This window comes from Littorina saxatilis, unplaced genomic scaffold, assembly GCF_037325665.1.
Source record: "Littorina saxatilis isolate snail1 unplaced genomic scaffold, US_GU_Lsax_2.0 scaffold_1668, whole genome shotgun sequence".
Lineage (NCBI taxonomy): Eukaryota > Metazoa > Mollusca > Gastropoda > Littorinimorpha > Littorinidae > Littorina > Littorina saxatilis.
In genome coordinates this window covers 947-13,233 of record NW_027126454.1, presented here as the reverse complement: position 1 = coordinate 13,233, position 12,287 = coordinate 947, and the positions used below count along the sequence as shown (strand labels likewise).

Here is a 12,287-nt window from a genome sequence, read left to right as displayed (position 1 = left end):
CCCCTGGAGCAAATTTTTGATTAGTGCTTTAGTGAACAAGAAACAATTGACAAGTGGCTCTATCCCATCTCCCCCCTTTCCCCGTCGCGATATAACCTTGAACGGTTGAAAACGACGTTAAACACCAAATAAAGAAAGTGTGTGTGTGTGTGAGTATGTGTGTGTGTTTCTGAAAGAGGATGAGTGACATCTTGGCACTTGCTAGACAATACGGAAAACACCAATTGTGACCCTCCACCACGGAATGAGTCACATGTCACCTTTTCATGATTTTCATATTTTTACATTTTCTGAAAGAGCTTTTTATTCTCTATATAGTGGTGAAAACCGTTTTAGAAAAGAGTGAACACTTTTCGAGTTATAAGCCTGTGACTATGGTGACCCTCACACTGTTACAAAGTGACCCCCCGGGCTTATATTTTGCCTAGCGCAGAACCGCGCGAGGTGACATGCGACTCATTTCGTGGTGGAGGGTCACAATTTAAGACCTCTCAAAATCTGTCTTAAGAGGGAGGGAATCAAGTGTGGTACATTTACAGAGATTATTATGCACAGAAAATCTTATGAAAACAGGGTCTTAAGAATTGGGGTGGGGATGGTCTGAATAGAGTAGTTCCACTGTAAATCACAATGCAATGTCACCTACAAGCAAAATTAAACAATAAATAACTTGCCTAATTCACACAAAAAACCTCACAAAGAGTGGGCTGTGCACTTAACAGACAGGTATTTAAAATGAAATGCAGAAAACACACAGATCCTATGAAGAAGATGTCCACTCCCGGTTAACAAAAAAATTTTTTTTTTTAAATCAAGAGCGCGTAAGGGGATCAAATAGAACCTCAAATGGCCAGTCTGACATACTCCTATGCATGTACTGTCAGTGCTTCGGTTCTTGTTGAAATGTCTGGTTTCTTTTCTTCCCTGGGTTTTGCTTTTGTTCGATCAGGTGGCATAACCTTAGTCTAATTTTTATAGTTCCCTATTTCTTCTCTTCTTCTTTTTTTTTTTTTTTACATTTGGGATAGACTCTACAAAATGCGTAGAGGTCCCATTTAATCAATAAAACATATAACAATGGCAAAATACGTCATCTGTTTGTAAAACTTTCCATCGAGGTTAAAGGCACAGTAAGCCTCCCGTAAACCATCACAGAGCTCCCCGAGCGTCTACATACAGTACAAGCATACTTCCATTTGAACGCTCACCGAACGGGAACATCCTGGCTGCTTTCTGTCGAGCGTGAGAAATTTTCAAAGAATTTATTTTCGTGGACTTCTCCTTAACAACAATTGCGCCTCGTTTTGGTGCTGGCCGGGACGGCTGTTATGAATATGATACCGGAAATCACGCCCGGACAGTAAGCCTCCCGTAAACCATCACAGTATACTGTCAGGCTTTTACACACAGTACAAACACCCTTCCATTTGAACGCTCACCAAACGGGAACATCCTAGGTGCCCTACGTAAAGAGCGAGCAATTTTTAAAGAATTAATTTTGCAGATTGTCTCGAACACTTTTTGGACCCATTCTGAACTCAGGTCAAAAATGAGTTACTTCCCTTCTATCGATGTAAACTGTCGATAGCCGTGGATCGATGATTATCAGAATGTTTTTGGACCGTGGTGCGTTTTTGCGATAGACCTAACTTTTAAAATCTAAATAATAAATTGACAGCTTGTTACAAAATTCTTTAATCATAAAAGAATTTGTTTTTCATCAAGACAAGATCAGAAAAGTCCGGAAGCAGGGTCACGCAAGGGTCGTCGCAGACGACGGTTTACAGTGCATATCGCCGTTCCTCTCAACAGTCAAAAGCCATCGCTAGAGTTCTTGTGAACCACAGCCGTTTGTTTCGTGCATAAAAACGTGCTATTGTAGATAAGCTCACATCGAGTCACATTCAAATGACTAACTGACGACTACATTGTGAAAAAGGGAAACTGGATGACACGAGTTCACGATGGCTCAGGGGTAAGATAAACCACGCAAAAATAAATTCTTTGAAAATTGTTCGCTCTTTACGGAGGGCACCTAGGATGTTCTCAATCGGTGAGTGTTTAAATGAAAGGGTGTTTGTACTGTGTGTAAAAGCCTGACCGTATCTGTGATGGTTTACGGGAGGCTTACTGTGCCTTTAAAAAGGATGGACAATATAAAACAAATTGATCTTTTTGGTAAGTTTTTGTCATGTGTCTGTGTCGTGCGACATGTCAAAAGCATAGAGATTCAATTACACAAAACTGGGAGACGAACATTGTACAGATCCTTTCTTCTCCTTGCCTTTGATATGTTGCCTTTTTTTTTAAATTAAAGGGGTGGAATTGAGGGTCGTTTGTATGCGTGTGCATATATCTTTTCAATTGGTAGCTACTATGTCATACCTACTTTGTTCAAATGTTTTTAGGTGTTTTTTTTGGTTTTTCTTTTCTTTTTGGGGGGGTGTTTTACAAGATGGTAGGTTATTTTGAACCAAAAAAATCTTTGACATGAAAAATCTGATGTGAACTGCATCGTGTCACGGCATGTGCTGTTCAAGCCTTTGTCCAAGGGAGACTAATGCAGTCGCTAAATACAACCAAGAGATCAAGTTGATGGGAGTTGCTTCCCTTGGTCATGTACCTTAGCAACTAAAAAGCAGGGCATGCGCACCACGCGAGGAAATGGTTAGACTTTGTTGACATGCCACCCAAAAGATATTAGGATTTAAACTCGTCTAGTGTCTTTTTAAAAGATCATAGCTGGTGGCAACCTTTCCAAAGTATCTCTCCAACGAGAGAGATAGTTGGTTGCTTGTTACGTGCCTTTGTAGGGATTTATACCTTTGAGTTTTGAGTGAAGAGTGGTAGAAAAGTCGAGATCAAGATGCCGCATCTCAAAGCACCAAAAGAGAAAGAGCCTCTATGGAAAGCCTGGGATCAGGCTGCTCAGAAGAAAGGCATCCGACACACTGTGTATTCTGTGAACAAAGATCAGTACACGGGAGAATGGCTAGATAATAAGAAACACGGTAAGAGGTCGAATCTCTCTCTCTCTCTCTCTCTCTCTCTCTCTCTCTCTCTCTCTCTCTCTCTCTCTCTCTCTCTCTCCTCTCTCTTTCTCTCTCTTTCTCTCTCTCTCTCACTCCCTCCATCCCCCTCCTCCCCTCTCTCTCTCTTTCTCTCTGTCTCTCTCTCTTTCTCTCTCTTTCTGTCTCTCTCAGTCCCTCCACCCCCCCCTCTCTCTCTCTCTCACCTTCTCTCTCTCTCTCTCTCTCTCTCTCTCTCTCTCTCTCACCCTCTCTCTCTCTCTCTCTCTTTTTTTGTTGTTGTTTGAGTCTGCTAAGCCACTGAATTTGTTTGTCCCCTTTAGAGGTGGACAGATGAAACTTCTTGTGAATGTTTGTTTTTGTTTTTGAATTAAACGTTTGAATAGTTTAACCTTTCTTATTTTTTTAATACCCAATGGGACTTTTTAACTATGACAGCACATAGACCAAATAGCCAAATGGTCTATGGACAGCAGTACAAAATGTCTGAAAGTGTGCATGCTGACATAGAAATTGTGATGTATTCATGCAGGAAAAGGAACGTACATCTGGAAAGAAACGGGCTGTCTGTATGACGGAGACTGGCAGAAAGGCAAGCGCAATGGTTTTGGAACTCTCAGTTATCCTGACGGCAAAGGGGGCTATAAGAAGGAATATTCCGGAGGCTGGAAAAATAACTGGAGACATGTACGTGTCAAAACTTCTTATCTTCTATTATTTTGTATTTGTTTACAAGTTTAATTGTTATTTATTGATATAATTTATTAGTTAATTATTGTTTGTTTGTTTCTTTGTTTGTTAATTCATTCATGAATTATTTAGCTTGATTCTTTTTTTTATCCAGTGTGATGTGAAACCTATTTGGCAGCTGTCTCTTGTTTACTGCCCTATTTTCTTGTGTGAATTTAAAAATAAAATATATTGTTCCATCCATCTGTCCACACACTTGTTTATCTGTCCATCCATTTATCCCTCCACCTTTATTTATTTTTACACTCATCCAGTGGTTGTTTTTCTGGTGATTAAAGCTTTGTGTTAGTTCTAATTCTTCATGTTTTCTCTTTATTGTTTTCTACCTTTCTCTATTAGGCCAAACAAAAATATATGTTGGTTTAGGGTAACATGGCCAAAAAAGATAAGGTCGGTAGGTCAGGTTTTTTATTTTTTATTTTTTTATTTATAAAAGAAAAGGTAGTCGAGTGTAAAGGAGGTTACTTTCCTTAGTCTCGGTATGGTTCGCAAAATCTGCCAAAAGTTGGTTGTTTTTTTGAGAACTGAAAAAAAATTTAATGGTCGGCGGAAAAGAATAGGGTCGGTCGGACCGGTTACCCTAAACCAGGGGCGGACGAGGGGGGGTGCACAGGGTGCAGGTGCACCCCCCCTCCAGCAAAATATAAATAAAAAATCAAGTCTTTAGTGATTTTAAATGGAAATTGTGAATTTGGAAAGCTGATTCTATGACCATTTCTCAGATCAAATGGCACCAGATGGCACCATTTTGCTTCTTTGGGCCAAAAAAATTCCGGGGGGGCATGCCCCCGGACCCCCTAGCAAATTCGGCCGCTTCGCGCCCATCACATTCACTTTCGATTCAAAGTGCACCCCCCCTTACAAAGCAACTGATCCGCCCCTGTAAACCAACATATATTTTTATTTGGCCTTACATGTTGTTTTACTTTCTTTATATGCTGTTAGTGTACTTCTTTCTGATTTTCCTTCTTTCTTCTTTCTGTTTTTCTTCCTTCCTTCCTTCCACCCTTCTCTTCTTTCTCCCTCTCTTACTGACATAATCAGTTGTCTAACTTTATGTTCAGGGCTATGGTACGGAATTCTACACAGAGGACGAGTTCTACGAGGGCGAGTGGTATGGGGGAAAACGCAGCGGATGGGGGCGCATGTACTTCAAAGACGGAACCATCTACGAGGGAGAGTGGTTCGATGACCAGCGAAATGGTCAAGGAATGCTGCGACAAGGTGAGAGGTGTTATTCTTATTCTTCGGTCCTCAGTCAGTGATGCATTCTGTTTTGATCTTAAGCATTGTTCTGACTGTCAGATATTTTGTATGCGCAGGATGTCTGACACTGACAGATTAATGTTTTTGTGGCCAGGACATTTGGACAAAAAACTTATCGTTGGGATTATTTCGGATGTTTTTGAAGCTAGAGCTAGGAAAATGTGCACACTTCTAGGGTTTGATGATCTTCCGACATGACCCCGGTTTGGTTGACCTCGTCAAATGTTAGGGTCACAGCGGGGTCATATTCGCTTCCTTAAAAGTAAACATTGAGGATTTCTCTGATGTTTTTGAAGCTAGATCCTCCAAATTTCCCTGCCCACACTTGTAGGTATTGATGACCTCAAGACATGTCACACATTTGGGTCAAATTTAAAGGTCAATACATGAAAATGTTTGCTGGAGAAGATCAATCACTACCCAAAATATCCACTGAGCTAACAAGGAAATAAGTCTCCACTTCATCAAAATATGATGTCATTGTTTGATTTGAGCTGATGTCTGGGATAATTTAATCCAAGTTTGTTTTTGGGATATTCTTAGGATTGAATAACTAAATGAATTGATATGTCAGGTCGCATATGAGGATCAAATTTGGGGCAGTTATAGTATGAAAAATCAACGTTCTATCTCTTGCTAATGATTTGATGTGGGTAGAACAGCAAATATTTTTTAATCGTATACAGTGGAACCCTCTTTCAAAGACCTGAGAAAACAAGTCTGAAAAAGGAAGGAGTCTTAAAAAAGGGGTACATTTACAGAGAACAAAAAGTTTCAGAGAAAGGGGCCTTAAAAGGGAAGGAGTTTACAATGGGGGGGGGGGTCCACTGTGGTATAGGACATGACGAAGGGGTGTCGTACAAAGCATTTGCTTTTTATATTTAGTCAAGTTTTGACTAAATATTTTAACATCGAGGGGGAATCGAAACGAGGGTCGTGGTGTATGTGCGTGTGTGCGTGTGTGTGTGTGTCTGTGTGTCTGTGTGTGTGTGTAGAGCGATTCAGACTAAACTACTGGACCGATCTTTATGAAATTTGACATGAGAGTTCCTGGGTATGAAATCCCCGAACGTTTTTTTCATTTTTTTGATAAATGTCTTTGATGACGTCATATCTGGCTTTTCGTGAAAGTTGAGGCGGCACTGTCACGCTCTCATTTTTCAACCAAATTGGTTGAAATTTTGGTCAAGTAATCTTCGACGAAGCCCGGACTTCGGTATTGCATTTCAGCTTGGTGGCTTAAAAATTAATTAATGACTTTGGTCATTAAAAATCTGAAAATTGTAAAAAAAAATAAAAATTTATAAAACGATCCAAATTTACGTTTATCTTATTCTCCATCATTTGCTGATTCCAAAAACATATAAATATGTTATATTCGGATTAAAAACAAGCTCTGAAAATTAAATATATAAAAATTATTATCAAAATTAAATTGTCCAAATCAATTTAAAAACACTTTCATCTTATTCCTTGTCGGTTCCTGATTCCAAAAACATATATATAGATATGATATGTTTGGATTAAAAACACGCTCAGAAAGTTAAAACAAAGAGAGGTACAGAAAAGCGTGCTATCCTTCTTAGCGCAACTACTACCCCGCTCTTCTTGTCAATTTCACTGCCTTTGCCATGAGCGGTGGACTGACGATGCTACGAGTATACGGTCTTGCTGAAAAATGGCATTGCGTTCAGTTTCATTCTGTGAGTTCGACAGCTACTTGACTAAATATTGTATTTTCGCCTTACACGACTTGTTTTTTAATGTTATTTTTTTAGATTTATTTTAAATCAATATCTTTTGTTTCAGTTTATAACACTTGACTACATCCAGTCATTTACGCATGTTTATCTCAGTTTGGTTACAATGTAATAACCAATACCATCAGTATTCACAAATTTTTATTTTTTAATTTATTTTTTCTCCTTCAAGTGAATGAAAACAGACATGAGGGGTCCTGGAAAGACGGCATGAAGAACGGCCCAGGTAAATTCTACTACCTGGATTCTGGGCAGGTGTTTGAGGGAGTGTGGGTCAACAACACACCCAAATGCGGCACCATGAGAGACTTTGGTCGAGAGAATGCCCCAGCACCAACGCAATATCCCATACCCAGTGTGAGTAACATTTTGTGTGTAATGAAAAATCTTTTTGCTTAGTGGGTTCCTTGCTTGTTTGCCTGGCCAGCCAATTTGCAGGGATGGCCAAATCGTCCGCCCGATCAGCAGGGGCTAGTAAAAAAATCGCCGGGCTAGTGGAAACCGCCTAGCAGCTCGCCCGGCTGGCCAGTTAAAATTCTGGTCAAATGCAAAACTTTTGGTTGTACTATCGAGTTTTAAAGCCATAATATATAAACACTGCAGATGCAGGAATTTCTGTCGTCTGCAAAATCATCGCCATGTTCCAGTGAAACAAAAAACGAGGCTCCTGTCCGTGTCGCCACTGTTTTAATTGTGTTAAAAAATCTAACACTCATAATTTGTTATGTGGTATGTACCGGGCCAGCAACATTTCTAGCAAGCTAGTGACTTTCTTGAAGTTACTCGCCCGGCTTTCGAGTTAACATTTTGAGATTTGGCCATGGTTTGTGAGAATGTCTCTGAGTTCTGGCAGTCTCTTATACCAGAACTCTGGCATTTTGAGATTTGGCCATCCCTGGTTTGTCAGAATGTCTCTAAGTTCTGGCAGTCTCTTATACCAGAACTCTGGCATTTTGAGATTTGGCCATCCCTGGTTTGTCAGAATGTCTCTAAGTTCTGGCAGTCTCTTATACCAGAACTCTGGCATTTTGAGATTTGGCCATCCCTGGGTTGTCAGAATGTCTTTAAGTTCTGGCAGTCTCTTATATCCAGTGCAAGAGAAGGCAATTAAGGATTTCAAGAAATGTTTGAGCGTAATGAGAACATGCATTTGGTGGTTGTTTAGTTTGTTTTTGGGGGTTTGTGGGTTTGTTGGATGATTGGTTTGTTTGTTAGTTGGTCAGTTAATTCCTTTTTCCCCCTTTCTGTTTGATCTTTTATTAACTATTTCTACATTTATTGCATTTTCAAAGAAGGGAATTGAGACGGTGGTGGGGGGGTGAGAGGGGTGGTGGTACATAAAATGTTGTTGTGTTAGTTGTTAAATAGTGAAGGACTTGGGAGGGGGGTGCTTAAGTCAGTTAATTTCTTTTGAAAACATTGTTAGGTTACTTGTTATACAGAGAAGGACTACTACGTTATCAACAAAACAATTTTAAAATGGTGGGCATAGTCTTCAAATCAAGTATTTTTTCTCTGCACAAAGCTACCTTTAGTGTGTACAATTCAATTGTACTGGGTGGCCGAGTGGTAACGCACTTGTGCTCGGAAACGAGAGGTTGCGAGTTCGACCCTGGGTCAGGGCGTTAGCAATTTTCTCCCCCCGTTCCTAACCTAGGTGGTGGGTTCAAGTGCTAGTCTTTCGGATGAGACGAAAAACCGAGGTCCCTTCGTGTACACTACATTGGGGTGTGCACGTTAAAGATCCCACGATTGACAACAGGGTCTTTCCTGGCAAAATTGTATAGGCATAGATAAAAATGTCCACCAAAATACCCGTGTGACTTGGAATAATAGGCCATGAAAAGTAGGATATGCGCCGAAATGGCTGCGATCTGCTGGCCGATGTGAATGCGTGATGTATTGTGTAAAAAAATTCCATCTCACACGGCATAAATAAATCCCTGCGCCTTGAATATGTGCGCGATATAAATTGCATAAAATAAAAATAAAATAAATAAAAAAATATATCCCTGCGCTTAGAACTGTACCCACGGAATACGCGCGATATAAGCCTCATATTGATTGATTGATTGAATTGCAGCAGTGTGTATGTCTGTCTGTCTGTCTAATTGTCTGTCTGTCTGTCTGCCTGTCTGTCTGTCTCACTCTATCTGTGTTTGTTTATGCGTCTCTATGTATTTTACGGTCTGTGTCTGTATTCTACATTTTCAAAGTGTTTTCCTTTGCTATTCTTCAGTTAAATTTGTGTTTATTAAACCATTTTATTTTTAAAACTTTTTTTTCAGATTGAACTATTGAATGGAGAAGGGGTGATAGCAGAAGCAGAAGAAAAGTTTCTACAAGATCAAGAATGAGGGACAGCTATAAACCATTTCCAGTAATTCAGTGTTCTAGATATCGAACGTGTAGCAAAGACCTGTACGCGTACGTGTAGATATTGCCTCGCGCCCGTGACTCACTTTGTTCTCCAATGTTCCAAATGCATTCGTTGTTTTGCTCCCACCAAGACTGCAGATCTTGGCAAACGCGTGACGTAAAAACAAGATTTGATGACATTTACCCGTACACGTCCTCAAAAGTGCCACATCTATAGATCTTGCTATTATCAGAGACACCCGTATGAACCTTTGGAGTGTTTGCCATTTGGTTCTGTATGTGACCTGGAAGAGTCCTCGAAAAAGAAGGGAATGCTCAAATGAAGGCGCAAGAATTTGTTAAAGCAGCAACTTAACGGAAAGAAACCAAATGGAGAAAGGAACACAGTGGCAGTTAATCGGGAATTAAAGAGAAAGAAATTCATGAAAAAAAGATATTTTTCAACAACTAAATGACAAGAAAAAACATTGAGAAAAGAACACAGCAGCGGTTAATTAGGAATCGAAGACAACGCAAGACATTTTTTTTTCGCAGCAAAAACAGAGAACAGATCAGAGTGGCAATAAATCAGGAATTATTGAGAAAAGGGAGGAGAAAAAGAAAAAGAGAGAGTCAATCAGAGATAGATGAGATGATCTGTAAAAGTTGAAACAAAAAAGGTTTGTTGTGTGTGAAATGTAGCTATGTCATTGAATCATGCCAAAACAGTTAATGAACACTTCAGTGCATTTGAATTTTTGAGAACCATTTTACTTTTACATTTAGTCAAGTTATGACTAAATGTTTTAACATCGAGGGGGGAATCGAGACGAGGGTCGTGGTGTATGTGTGTGTGTATGTGTGTGTGTGTGTGTGTGTGTGTGTGTGTGTGTGTGTGTGTGCGTGCGTGTAGAGCGATTCAGACCAAACTACTGGACCGATCTTTATGAAATTTGACATGAAAGTTCCTGGGTATGATATCCTCAGACGTTTTTTTCATTTTTTTGATAAATGTCTTTGATGACGTCATATCCGGCTTTTCGTGAAAGTTGAGGCGGCACTGTCACGCCCTCATTTTTCAACCAAATTGGTTGAAATTTTGGTCAGGTAATGTTCGACGAAGCCCGGACTTCGGTATTGCATTTCAGCGTGGTGGCTTAAAAATTAATTAATGACTTTGGTCATTAAAAATCTGAAAATTGTAAAAAAAATATTTCTTTTATAAAACGATCCAAATTTACGCTCATCTTATTCTCCATCATTTGCTGATTCCAAAAACATATAAATATGTTATATTTGGATTAAAAACAAGCTCTGAAAATTAAATATATAAAAATTATTATCAAAATTAAATTGTCGAAATCAATTTAAAAACACTTTCATCTTATTCCTTGTCGGTTCCTGATTCCAAAAACATATAGATATGATATGTTTGGATTAAAAACACGCTCAGAAAGTTAAAACGAAGAGAGGTACAGAAAAGCGTGCTATCGTTCTCAGCGCAACTACTACCCCGCTCTTCTTGTCAATTTCACTGCCTTTGCCGTGAGCGGTGGACTGACGATGTTACGAGTATACGGTCTTGCTGCGTTGCATTGCGTTTAGTTTCATTCTGTGAGTTCGACAGCTACTTGACTAAATGTTGTATTTTCGCCTTACGCGACTTGTTATTCTTATAATTTTTACAATTTTTATTTTTTACTTTTTTAATCTATTTATTTGAGATCAGAGATTTTTCATTCACATCCTGCCATTTAACAGATCATGAAATGCTGCTTCTGTCCAGTATTAAAGCTTACAAGAGGTTTGTTGTGTCTTTGTTGCTGTTGTCGCCGTCGCCATCATTCTATTTGTTATTCCAACTGTAAACTGCCTGTTGTCTGAGGTATATGATGAGTGATAGTTGTTTTTTGTGTTTGTTAATACAATGTATGTTTGTTAAGAATTGTATCTGATAGTGTACATGTCTTGGTGAGAGTCTTCTTCTTCTTCTTCTTCTGCGTTCGTGGACTGAAACTCCCATGTACACTCACGCTTTTGCACGAGTGGAATTTTACGTGTATGACCGTTTTTACCCCGCCATTTAGGCAGCCATACGCTGCTTTCGGAGGAAGCATGCTGGGTATTTTTGTGTTTCTATAACCCACCGAACTCTGACATGGATTACAGGATCTTTTCCGTGCGCACTTGGTCTTGTGCTTGCGTGTACACACGAAGGGGGATAAGCCACTAGCAGGTCTGCACATAAGTTGACCTGGGAGATCGGAAAAATCTCCACACTTAACCCACCAGGCGGCCGCGGCCGGGATTCGAACCCTCGACCTTCCGATTAAGAGGCCGACGTCTTACCACCACGCCACAGCGCCCGTCTTGGTGAGAGTGAACTGTGTGTGGATTGTGATGAGAAAAGGCAAACCAGTGTACTGTGATGATATACACATTACACATTACTTACAATATACACATTACTGGTAAAAAGCATTTTATGGGCCTATAGATGGTATTGTAAGGTGTCCAATTCATTTGTTGTGGAAAACAATATTGAAATGTTTACTGAGAAATCATATTTAAGTGGGATGGGGGAAGGGAAAGATGCTTTGTCTTTTGCTTTTATTTGCAGTTCTTTTTTCTATGGATTTTAACACAAGAACAGAAAAATGCCATTACATTAAAGATTTATGAACATATTTAGCTTCTTTTTTTTATTGTACGTTTTGAAAGTGATCCATGTAACTCTTTCTGTCTTTCTTTATCTTTGTCTGTCTAACACACAAACACATACACACACACACACACACACACACACACACACACACACACACACACAATCACATACACATACACGCACTCTCACCACTTCTGCCCTTACAAATGCAGAGAGAGAGATAGAAAGAGATATTAAAATAATCTCAAACTTGTTTTGCTAACGGCAAGCAATTGATTAGAATTTTATTTCGGTAACAAAGTCACCATTTTGGTATTGAAATTGTCGTTTTGTTTTTGTTTCATGACAGTGAAAACAACACTGGACATCATCAGTGTGTGTTGCTTGAAAGGTCATCCCGTTTTAAGCAAAGATAATGATAGCAATGACTTGATTTCCGACCCTCAACAACCGAAACTG

The 12,287-nt window shown here is 39.5% G+C and overlaps 1 protein-coding gene across 1 annotated transcript; it reads left to right on the top strand.

The window, feature by feature from the left end:
- Positions 1-2,637: 2,637 nt before the first annotated feature.
- LOC138954883 (MORN repeat-containing protein 3-like) lies at positions 2,638-11,850 on the top strand. The gene is made up of 5 exons (XM_070326638.1): positions 2,638-3,011; positions 3,562-3,716; positions 4,844-5,003; positions 6,978-7,162; positions 9,094-11,850. The coding sequence occupies exons 1-5, from the start codon at positions 2,867-2,869 to the stop codon at positions 9,160-9,162; spliced, it is 714 nt and encodes a 237-aa protein (XP_070182739.1). The 5' UTR covers positions 2,638-2,866; the 3' UTR covers positions 9,163-11,850.
- Positions 11,851-12,287: the final 437 nt, after the last annotated feature.

What these genes read in the sequence shown, in the direction of transcription:
- LOC138954883 (XM_070326638.1), top strand. Translation starts at nt 2,867, where the DNA reads ATGCCGCATCTCAAAGCACCAAAAGAGAAAGAGCCTCTATGGAAAGCC. An exon ending in GGAAAAATAACTGGAGACAT is followed by an intron (nt 3,717 to 4,843) that starts GTACGTGTCAAA and finishes CTTTATGTTCAG; the next exon opens with GGCTATGGTACGGAATTCTA. An exon ending in TCAAGGAATGCTGCGACAAG is followed by an intron (nt 5,004 to 6,977) that starts GTGAGAGGTGTT and finishes TTCTCCTTCAAG; the next exon opens with TGAATGAAAACAGACATGAG.